General features: G+C 40.9%; 1 protein-coding gene across 3 annotated transcripts in view; it reads right to left on the bottom strand.

Annotated features, from left to right (window-relative positions):
- The window catches only part of KYNU (kynureninase), a 260,595-nt gene that overhangs the window by 145,279 nt on the left and 102,743 nt on the right, over positions 1–12,573 (bottom strand). For all 3 annotated transcript variants that reach the window (XM_030209738.1, XM_030209735.1, XM_030209737.1), the window contains exon 4: positions 7,588–7,670. In XM_030209738.1, the coding sequence (XP_030065598.1) occupies positions 7,588–7,670 (83 nt within the window). The remainder of the gene's footprint in view (positions 1–7,587; positions 7,671–12,573) is intronic.

Here is a 12,573-nt window from a genome sequence, read left to right on the forward strand (position 1 = left end):
TGATGGTAGATGCCTAGAATGTCCTACCATGACATGGGAAGTGATCAGGTTAAAAACAGTGACAGAATTCAAAAACACAGAGGTCCTCATATTATATGAAGATGGCGTAAACGTATAGACAATATAAGTCCACTGCACTAACCACTAGGCTACGCCTCCACTCTGGAGGAAAAAGGCACAGATGGGGGTAAACTGCACTGGGTCACAAGTACAACACTGTTTGCCTTTCTGGACAGGATGGATGGGTCATGCTGGGTTTTATCTTCCATCATTTATTTTTTTCACTCTGTTACTGTGTAAGTACCTCAAGAGACCTTAAAGAATGGATGTCTTTTAGGAGGGGAAATGATCAAGGCGCAGTAAAAGACAGGCTTTTACTGCAGCTTGATTTACCATGGGAGTCATCAAACTGCAGTACCTTAGTATCCCATGTTGCTGACTTCCATGATAAACGAATAGCACTGCTTGCGAACCACCTTGCAAGCAGCATTATTCTATCAGCCTGGGAGCATTGGCTCACCAAGCCACAGCCCAAAGCTCCCAGGCTAGAGAATAACATGTCCCCATCCCCGCCTTGAACCTGCAGGCTCTGTCTCTGTCTCTGCTTCGTCCCTGTCCCCACTCAATCCCCACAGGCTCTGTCCTCATCTGCACAAGCCTTGAACACATGATTTTATATTTAAATCTTTTTATTAAAGTATAAAAAGGAACAATCTTCTGTACAACTGTTGTTTATAAATCACAAATTGAAAACAAGGATAACAATGAGCAGCTATATTAACTCCCCTCCCTTCTCCCTGCCACCCTCTACCCTTCCAACCCCAACAATAACTGATTTCTACTACCCCAAGGAACCCTAATCCACCCTGTTAAAATGTCCAGGGATATAAAATACAACCCGCTCTGTATACCCCAGGGGTGTAGCCAGACAACAGATTTTGGGTGGGCCTAGACAAGAATTGGGTGGGCACCAAGTGTTCTCCCCCCCCCCCTCCAAAAAAAATTCTCAGCTGCTGGGAAAACGCTTCTTTCCACCTTGGCAGCAGGCATGCACTGATAACTGAGTATGCACAGGTGCCGGTGTTCTGGAGAGTAGCATTTTCGTTACCATCAAGGGGAAATCTTCAGCTGGCGGAGCCTGGATTCCCACCAGTTACCACTAAACATGTGCTACTGTTGGGTGGGCCTGAGCCATAAATGGGTGGAAGCCCACCTGTGGCTACGCCACTGGTATACCCTAGCGGGGAAGAAATATGCCCTATGAAGCACTGTTAAGATTTTTTAATCTGTGGATGAATAAAAGTCATTAACAATCTCAGGATTCAGTCCAACTCTCCTGTCTTCCACAGTTCTTCCTGCAATAGGAAAAGTCCTCCCAGAAAACATGCTGGTAGCAGGAATGCAAAGCCCCCCCCCCCCCCCCCCCCCCCCCGCCGTGTAAGTTTTGCCAGTTTTGGCTAGCGCTTTTGCTTATTTTTCCAAAACATCATTGTCTGCATTAGAAAATGACACAGGGATGGAGGCAAAGTTGGTCCCCGACCCTGTGGGCTCTGTCCCCGTCTGCAAAGTTAACCACGTGTCCCTATCACCATGACATTCTCTATCACAAGCCCTGCCTTAAAGGGGCTAGATCCTTAAAATGAAAGAAGCTGGTTGGAGTGCCCCCACCTCAACCTGTAAGCCCCTCTGGGGCCCCCTATCCTAGTGCCACTGTTTATTTATTGATTTTACATGTTTGCAATCCTACTGCTCCTTAAGATGTATTTTGTAGGTATATATAGCCCTTAGGAAGCATTCAATTTGTTTGGGCATCTTAAAAATTGTAATACAAGCTAAATTGAGAGTATGTGCATTAACTTATGAATTAACATGTGCATAATCAATCTGGATATGTAAAATAAAAGTTAAAATGTTTTTTAACTTATTAAAATGAATATGAGGCATATTTTCGAAGCACTTTGGGAGGCTAAGTTCCATAGGTTTCTATGGAACTTTGGGAGGCTAAGTGCTTTGAAAATGAGCCCCTATGTGTAACAAAATTTGAAAATCAGGAAAAATAAACCCAAATGAAGTGAAAATATTGCCTGCACATATCCCTGGTGGTTTGGACTTGTAAACAGTACCTCTTTTGTGACAGTGGAACAGTAAAGATGAATGGTTAGGCCGCATAACAGTCTTGCTATAAATTAGCTGCCGTAAAGTCCTTTCATGTAATCTTTCTGGCAGCCACAGAAAGTAGGCTTTTGCCGTCAAATTCCCCCAAGCAAGTTTATCTGTGGAGACACTGGGATGCTCCATCATGCTCCCCTCAAACAAGTTCATTTTCCCACGAATCCCAGACCAAAACCAATCTTCTTAGTGCTTCCTTGTACAGAGTCGGTGCAAGGGTAGTGAGCACCCTAGGCAAACATTTAGCCTTACACTCCATCTCAATTAGCTTGTAGGCCTGTAGCCTGCAACCCCCTCCAAGACTGACAATTAAGCTCAACAATCATGATCATCACAGAACATCCTATAAAATTGTAGGTTACAGTATGTACTGGTGATTCTTTGAGTTTGTGCAGCTGTCAGAACTTATTGCTTTGTTTTGATTGTAGCTGTTCTTTCCTGCCTTCAAGAAACTGTTGCTTAGTTTTGCCTAATGGCTGGAACAGCCCTGTCTCTGATTTAGTATAGTAACATAGTAGATGACGGCAGAAAAAGACCTGCACGGTCCATCTAGTCTGCCCACGATAAACTCATATGTGTATACCTTACCTTGATTTGTACCTGTCTTTTTCAGGGCACAGACCGTATAAGTCTGTCCAGCAGTATTTCCCGCCTCCCATCACCGGCTCTGGCACAGACCCCGTATAAGTCTGCCCTCCCCTATCCTAGCCTCTCAACCACCAACCCCTCTTCCCCCCGCCATCCAATTTCAGCTAAGCTTCTGTGGATCCATTCCTTCTGCACAGGATTCCTTTATGCCTATCCCACGCATGTTTGAATTCCGTTACCGTTTTCATCTCCACCACCTCCCGTGGGAGGGCATTCCAAGCATTCACCACCCTCTCTGTTCATGCTTGTGCTGGTGCAGCTTTGGGTCTTACTGCTTTGCCCCTTTCACCATGACTGTTAGTGCATTTTTCCCTCTTTTGATACCATGGGGTCTTCATATTACTCCGGATATTTTCAAATGCTGTACCCTCTGTTGACATTGTCTGCCAGCAAGTTTCATTAAAAAGGGACAAAAAGTTCCAAAGTTAGAAAATGGTGTGGAGGAGTGGCTTAGTGGTTAGGGTGGTGGACTTTGGTCCTGAGGAACTGAGTTCAATTCCCACTTCAGGCACATGCAGCTCCTTGTGACTCTGGGCAAGTCACTTAACCCTCCATTGCCCCACATAAGCTGCATTGAGCCTGCCATGAGTGGGAAAGGGCGGGGTACAAATGTAACAAAAAATATTGATTAATTAATATTAATAACAAAAATGTTTTCCTCATTTGGCAGCCTGAATCATAGTGGTAATACCACAATATTACAGCAAGGGGCCTGTGGCTTCCATTTGTTCAGCAACAGCTGCCAAGGCAAAAGCAACCAAAGATTGTTTCTGCCCTTCACCATTTACCAATGATTCACAGTTATGTGCCAGGAGGCAATGTGGTCAGGCTGGTATGCTGATTATTCTTCACAGGGATGAAAGTACTGGGGGCACTGCCTTTTTTAATATAGTGGTTGGGAAAAGGGAGAGTACTGTGTTGGCTAATTATTTTTCATAGACACAGGGAGCATGAGGAAGTTATAATTTTTTTACAATGCTGTTTTACTGTGATGTAGCAAGTAGGCCTCTTCACTTCCTTAATCTAGGGGGATAAATTGCAGACTTAAACTTAAAAACCTAAGTTTTAAATTCATAAAGCTAGGAAAATATTTGCCTGAAAATTTATGTACCTAAATTCATCAAAATCCCCTTATACTTAAGCTGGTCAATATTCGGCCCATGACAGTAAGCAGCTGGTAAGTCACTTTCAGCTGTGATCTGAGCTAACCCAATTTATTCAATGCCGGGGAATGTGAGGCTCCTGGAATTGAGTATCTGAGTATGACTGCTGACCCAGAAGTTAATCCATATTCAGACTTGGTTAACTTGCTGCATAAAGTTGTACAGATGTTTTGCTGTCCTAACTTTACGCGGTTACTTAGCCAGTAAGTGTACTGAAAATCACTGCTGATCAGCTAAGTTTCCACTCTGTCCTAACTCCGCATCTGGACCATCCACAAACTAGTCAGTTTCAACACAGTCGGTTAGAGGGGATATTTAGCATGTGAGGGCGTGGGTGGTACATAGCCAGGTTCAATAGGATCATTCCCATACTAAGACTGAGATTGAGCCACCTTAGGGTAGGTGTAGTTTCACCTGCTGAGTTAGAAGGGTGGGGCTCAGGCAGGGAAGTGGTTAAATGCTCTGAGGTAGAACAGATAAGAGAGGCCCCAGCCCCTGAGACAAGAGGTCTCCAAGGGAGTAGCGAGAAAGGCCCAACCATGAATCCTCTAGGGATAGGGTTACCATACGTCCAGATTTACCCGGACATGTCCTCTTTTTGAGGACATGTCCGGGCATCCGGACGGATTTGGCCAGCCTGCCATATCCAATGGAGAGGGGGGGGGGGGGGGGAGAAAAAACTAGGCATCAGCATCAATTAAGATAAGTATTTTAAAAAGGAAACATTTCAAAAGCTTGTGAAAAACTAAGTAATCATGCTGGGATTTTCAGATTTGTAAAGCATAATTTTCCTCAGAAAATGCTTATTTGAACTGAATTCCAATGGGGGCAATTTTATACTTGGGTAACACAATTTAGGTGTCTAGATCCAGTGTGCTGCAAGCTAATTCTATAACAGAACTAGGGCACAAAGATTATATTATAGAATACCTTCAAATGTAAGCATCAATACATCTATGTTTAGGAATGCCCACTTACACTATGTAAGTTACATGCAAAATGGTTGTTCCTACTCTGTGCTCCTCCAATAAGGGGTTCTTTTACAAAGGTGCAGGAAAAAGTGGGCTTAGTGCGTCCTTATGCAGGTCTTTCCTATGTGCTAAGGTTGTTTTTTTCTGCAGCCAGAAATGGCTGATTTCCAATTTCTGGCATTAATGTGTAGTCATTAAAAAAGATTAGTGCATGACCCCCTTACAGCCACCTATTTTGTGGGTGCTAAGGGCTCACATGTTAATCACGCGCTGAGTAGCATAGAAATGCCCACTCTCCACTCCCAGACATGTCCCCTCTGCGGAAAAATTAGAATGTATTTTTTGTGCATGGTATGTGCATGTAGGGGTCCTATTTACTAAGCTGTGGTAAAAGGGAGCCTGCACTAGCATCAGCATGAGTAAAAGGCTTTTTTCCTGGAAAAGAAATGGCCTTGTGTGGCCATTTCATGGGGGAACACCACTGAGGTGGCGGTAAGGGCTCCTGCGCTAAGCCGGCGGTAAGTGGGCAGTGCGTGGCGCTGCCCAATTACCACCAGGTAAGCATCGGTGCTACAAAAATAGTAACTGTTTTTGTAGTGCAGAAAATAGCACATACCAGGGGTGGGAACTACCACCAGGCTCCTGCGGTAGCCCAGTAGTAGTTCTGGATTGGCATTCAACAACCTTTTAGTAACAGGACCCCGTAGATTGCAAAATTACCACTAGACGCCTCAGCGTATCCCACGGTAAACCCTTTCAAGCTGCAGTAAGCGCCTGCTAGCACTTACTGCAACTTGGTAAAGGGCCCCTTAAACAAGTTGCACGAATCAAGTTATAGTATAACGCTGAGTGCACATCTAGCACTTATGTGAACAAACATACACTTACTCACATTAACTGCTAGTATTCTATGATTTTAGTGTGCAAATAGGGCTTAAATTTAGGAAAAGGAACAGAAGAATAATCTTCCACAATAAACAGCACAAAGCAAAAAAAGAAACAGCAGAGGTGACCAAAATAAGGACAGACTGCTAAGATGTGTATTTTGACTTTACTAACAGGCTCATTTCGAAAAAGAAGGACGTCCATCTTTTGACATAAATTGGAAGATGGACGTCCTTCTCCCAGAGACTTCCAAATCGGTATAATCGAAACCCGATTTTGGACGTCTCCAACGGCAGTCCGTCGCAAGGAAGTACAAATTTCAAGGGGGCATGTTGGAGGCATAGCGAAGGCAGGACTTGGGCGTGCCTAACACTTGGGCGTCTTTGACCCATAATCGAAAAAAGCAAGGACGTCCCTAACGAACACTTGGACGTTTTCACCCGGACGTGTTTTATTTTACGAATAAGGCACAAAAAGGTGCCCGAAATGACCAGATGACCACCGGAGAGAATTGGGGATGACCTCCCGCTACTCCCCCAGTGTTCACTAACCCCCTCCCACCCTCAAAAAACATCTTTAAAAATATGTCGTGCCAGCCTCTATGCCAGCCTCAGATGTCATACTCAGGTTCATGACAGCGCATGAAGGTTCCAGGAGCATTTTTAGTGGGTACTACAGTGCACTTCAGACAGGCGGACCCAGGCCCATCCCCCCCCCTACCTGTTACATTTGTGGAGAAAACAGCAAGCTCTCCAAAATCCACCACAAACCCACTGTACCCATATATAGGTGCCCCCTTCACCCGTATGGTAGTAGTGTACAGTTGTGGGTAGTGGGTTTTGGGAGGCTCAGCATACAAGGTAAGGGAGCTATGTTCCTGGCATGTCAGGGGGACCAGTGCACTACAAATACTGGCTCCTCCCACATCCAAATGGCTTGCATTTGGACGTTTTTGACATGGACGTCTTTGGTTTCGAAAATCGCCGAAAGTCAGAAACGTCCATGCTTAGGGAAGTCCAAATCTAGGGAAGTCCAAATTTAAGGATTTGGACATCTCTGACGGTATTTTCAAAACAAAAGCTGGAGTGCAGGATTAGCCTAGTGGTTAGTACAGTGGACTTTGATCCTGGGGAAGTGAGTTTAACTCCCACTACAGTTCCTTGTGACTCTGGGCAAGTAGCTTAACCCTCCATGGCCTCTGGTACAAAATAAGTACCTGAATATATATAAACCACTTTGAATGTAGTTGCAAAAAACCTCAGAAAGGCAGTATATGAAGTCCCATTTCCCTTTCCCTTTTCAAAAATATGGTTTTCCCCGCCCCTGGATTTTGACGTTTTGCAAAGACGTCCAAATTGCAAATTGGACGTTTCTTTCGAAAATGCCCCCTCCAAGTGTCTTTAATTGACCCAATTAAAGACACTTAAGAAAGGCATAATACACATCTTGGCAGTCTGTCCCTATTTTGGTCACCTCTGCTGTTTCTTTTGTGCCTAAATTTAGGAACCATGTTATAGAATGAGGGGGGATATTTCAAATCTTTGTTAATCTATTTCTCAAATTTTAAACATATAGCATGATTGTTTGATGAAAACGTACATTCAATGGTTGCATATCTTGTAAAATATCTCATAACTTTCATGTAATTAAACCTTTTTTCAGTAACCATGGAACCATTGAATTTTGAAACACTGAATCTTATTACATTAAATACAACAAAGCAAGTATTTTCATATTCTGATTATACATACCCACAATATCAGTCATAAGATCCACAATGCATTCATCTCCAAAAATCCATGGACGTTTACCATTGTGATGGCCATAAACACCTCTAAAATGAAAAGAAATGGAGAATGATATTTGCATCTATTATTTGCTCTATCATATTTTTGAGTGCATAGCCAATTTCTATGAGCTTTCAGACAGTAGCAGACTGTGGTTCATTCACTGCGATATCCACTGTACACTATGGGAGTCATTTTACAGAGTCATTTTCACACATATATGCCAATATACATATGAATAATGCCTATCTTAAAATGACCTCATATGTAAAAATACGCAAAATATAAAAGAAACACACTTTTGGTGCAGAATTATTCTGGTCAGAACCTGGATGGAATCATAATGTATGCACACACTTGGTAAAATAAAAAAAATAAAAAAAAAAACAGATTAAGGCTAAATGATGCCATGAACACAGCCCAATAATGGTGGAAATGAAAGACATTAACTCTCCACCCCCTGTTTACTATGCTGCGCGGCAATGCCAACAAAGCCCACTGAAAGAGAATGGGCTGTATCAGCATTAGCCCACAGCAGCCGCTAGCGTGGCTTAGTAAACAGGGGGAGTAAGACTCAATAAGTACCGAGAAACAAAACAGGGCAAGGCAAAAAAAGTAACCCTCTACAGTTGGTTGGTTTTTTTTTTTTTTGCTGTTTTCTCAGCAACTACTTCGAATTTCAACATGAAATTTTACAGCTCTATTTTTTGTTACTATCTATGTTTATGTGCCAAGTGGAAGGAGAATACCTTTAAAGAAGGTGAAGTTATAGACTTTTTAGCATGACTACCCACCGATTTTCATGTGTTCAAATATGTTTGCACTGTAAGAGCATCGGATTTGTTTTATAAATGTTCATGATCATTTGGATATTTCTACATGAATGATATTGTAAAGTAATTGTGGTTTTGCACTAAGAATTGGAATGTTTATATACAAGGAAAGGGCTTTTGACCGATGATGGTATGGTTGTGAGGTTCTTCCACTGGCTCCTTATTTGGAACCATGAGAGCCACTGAGGTCTTTTCCCTTATATCAAATGAATTGTTTAAGATTTATTGAGAAGCTTTAATTAATATTTTTATTGGCATCTTAGGGATTTAGTATTGTTACAGAGACAGATTCCTTTTTCCATCTTTTTGAGAGTGCACTGTAAAACTACCATTATTTGGAAAAAACAAACAGGGTACTGGCTTACTGTTAATTACAAATGCAATAATGAAGGAGATATCTGAGCGCAACTGTGATATCTCCTTCATTATTGCATTTGTTATATAAACAGTAGAGGCAGGAGGAGATTGCCTTCCGAATTTATTAGAATTGATTACTGTTAATAACATCAGAAGGATGTCTGTTTTTGTTGGAGGCCTGTTACCAAACTCAAGGAGCACTGCAGATGATCTGGGACACCCTTCCACAGGGACCAATCAACAAAGCTGTTAAGAACTTCCCAAAGAGACTGAAGGCCTGTGTTAAAGCTGGGGTTGGACACTTTGAGCATTCACAATGACTGCGAAGTTCTGATACATTGCTATGTGTATCGTTTGAATGACGTTATGTTACTGTGTTTTAGCTCAAACATTTTTAACATGCAAAAATCGTTAGGTAGTTACACTAAAATGTCAGTAACATTAACATAAGTTTAAGATAATTAAATGTTGTTTAATAGTAATAACTAAGTATGATGACTAAATAAGTATGTAAAATTTCTTGTTGAAATTCAAAGCGGTTGATGAGAAAATGGCAAAAAACTAAGGGCTTACTTTTTTTGCCCCCTTCCCTGTATATTTAAAATGATTAGAAAAACAATTAAATTCATTTTGGATAATGGGTGTGGCAGATAGCAGTAAAAGAGTTAAGGGCATGATAGCTAGATGAAAAAACTCTGTGGTGCCCCTTTCCCTTGGCGCCCTAACCATGGACTTATTTTGCTTAATGGTTAATCCAGGGTTATAATGTAACAGAGAGAGGGAACCAAGTACAGAAAAAGTCCTTCAATCAAAGTTCACTATTAAAAAGGTTTTTTTTAAATGAAAGAATGTTGTTCCCTTTTGTTTTTAAAGGCCCTTTGTGCTTTTTTTTTTTTTAACCCAGGGTTATAAAATATGCCCAACTGTGTACATTTTATGTGTGTACCTATCAAGCTAGTAGAAATGTACGCTGGTGCAGGATTTGTGCAAGTATTTTATAAAAGACACATAAAGGCTCTTTTACTAAAGTGCAGTAAAGTTTTGCATGTATTGTGTGTAACAGGAAAAATTAATGAACATACCGCAAAGGGCACAGTCATACAAGGGCACAGTCATATAATATGGCACCACATTTCATGAAGTCCCAGGTAGCCTATGCAATACTGTACTGCAGGTAATGCAGTGCAGCCCTTACTGAAATAAACAAATAATGCAGAACATAGATGGCATTGTTGTAATCCCCTCCACATATCTTCACAAAACTAGCAGCCAGGCTGATATTCAACAGAACACGCTTCAAAAGGGGATCAGAAAATGGTAGTGCATCTCATTATAATAGCCTTGCAACGGTAGTGTAGCTCATTATAATAGCCTTTGGATCATTTGCATTCCGTTTTCGTTAGCTGCTACCATGACAGGAAAATGCCTTTTTGTGCATGTCCCTGTTTACTACTTGCACGTTAAGCTGGCTAGAACCAGTTTAAAACCCACATTGCTGGCTCATTAACTTTAGTGCATCTAGCCCATAGAGTCATGGCAGTTTTGTGCTCTGTTGGAACTTTCTACTTTCATTCAGCCTCCTCAGCTGGACAATTGTAACTCTTCCACTTTTCTCCTTTGTACTGGCAAGCAACCTCCACATAAGAGATCTGGTTTAATCATTCTTGGAACCCATCAGGAGGAGTACTGATAGAATTGAAAAATGAACTTGCAGAGCTATTGTTAGTAATATATAATTGATCTTTCACATCAAACATGGTACCAGAAGATTGGAGGGTGAGCAATGTAACACCAATTTTTAAAAAGGGTTCTAGAGGTGATCTGGGAATTATAGATTGGTGAACATGATGTCGGTGCTGGCCAAAATGGTAGATACTATTAGAAAGAACAAAATTACAGAGCATATACATAATATGGATTAATGAGACAAAGCCAACATTGATTTAGTGAGGGGAAATCTTGCCTCACCAACTACATTTTTCTGAAGGGGTGAATAAATATTTATTTATTTATTACATTTGTACCCGCAATATGTGGATAAAGTTGAGCCAGCCGATATTGTGTATCTGGATTTTCAAAGGGCATTTGACAAAGTACCGCATGAGAACTCCTGAGGAAGGTAGAAAGTCATGGGATACGAGATAATGTCCTATTGTGGATTAAAAACTGGTTAAAAGATAGAAAACAGAGAGTATGGTTAAATGGTTAGTATTCTCAATGGAAGGGTCTGTGCCGGCACCACTGCTTTTGAACATATTTACAAATGATCTAGAGATAGGAATAACTAGTGAGGTAATTAAATTTGATCATGACACAAAGTTAGTTAAAGTTGTTAAATCACAAGAGGATTGTGAAAAATTGGAAGAGGACCTCACGAGACTGAGACTGGGCATCCAAATGGCAGATTACATTCAATGTGAGAAAGTACAAAGTGATGCATGTGGGAAAGAGGAAACAAACTATAGTAATGTGATGCAAGGTTTCACATTAGGCATCACTGCCCAGGAGGAGGACCTAGGTGTCATCGTTGATGATATAATGAAACCCTCTGCTTACTGTACAGTGACGGCTAATAAAGCAAATAGAATGTTAGAAATTATTAGGAAAGGAAAGGACCTTTGTATTGGTCCATGGTGTGACCACACCTCAAATACTGTGTGCAATTTTAGTCACTGCATCTCAAAAAAGGTATAGAAGAATTAGAAAAGGTACAGAGAAGGGTGACAAAAATGATAAAGGAGATGGGACGAATTCCCTATAAGGAAAAACTAAAGTATCTAGGACTTTTCAGCTTGGAGAAGAGATGGCTGAGAGGAGATATGATAGAGGTCTATAAAATACTGAGTGGAGTAGAACAGGTAGAAGCAAATCACTTGTTTACTCTTTCCAAAAATACTAGAACTAGTTGGCAAACACTGAAGCCACTAAGTAGCAAACAACCTGGAGAATATTTCTTCACTCAGGCGGTCTTTTACTAAAGCTTAGCACAAGTTATCTGCAGCAGGGCCCATAGGAATAAAATGGGCCCTGCTGCAGATAACTCGAGCTAAGCTTTAGTAAAAGACCTCCTTAACCTGAAATTAAACTCTGAAATTCATTGCTAGAGAATGCGGTAAAAGCAGTTAGCTCAACAAGGTTTAAAAAAGGTTGGATAATTTCCTAAAGAAAAGTTCATAAGCCATTATTAAGATTGACTTAGGAAAATATTGTTTATTCCTGGGGTAAGCAGTATAAAATCTGTTTTACTCTTTTGGGATCTTGCAGGTACTTGTGATTGAGATTGGCTACTGTTGGAAATTTGATGAACTTATGGTCTGTCCCAGTATGGCAATGCTTATGTTATTAATTCAGCCCTTATGGGCTCTCATTTACTTTTATGGTTTTTAGCATGGTTCATAAAAAATTTAGAATGATCCAAATCAAAATTAAATATATCCCAACAGGCAAAACATCTTCAAAAACCCAAAGTTTATTACAAAAATAACACAAATCTTCATATGGTGGAAGCTCATCGTACTAATTAACTGAATCCCAATCACCATATGAAGATTTTTGTTATTTTTTAATTTTTGTAATATACTTTGGGTTTTTGAAGGTGTTTTACCTATTGGGATAGGATATATTTAATTTTGGAAAAAAATATATATATATTTGGCATCTCAGTCAAGCATGCTGTTCACATGTTCAACAGGTTTTTTCCCAGTTACAGCCTCATCTACGCAGACACACACAGAGAATATGCATACATTCAGCTTCACTT

The sequence above is a fragment of the Microcaecilia unicolor genome, chromosome 7 (assembly GCF_901765095.1).
Source record: "Microcaecilia unicolor chromosome 7, aMicUni1.1, whole genome shotgun sequence".
Taxonomy (NCBI): Eukaryota; Metazoa; Chordata; class Amphibia; order Gymnophiona; family Siphonopidae; genus Microcaecilia; species Microcaecilia unicolor.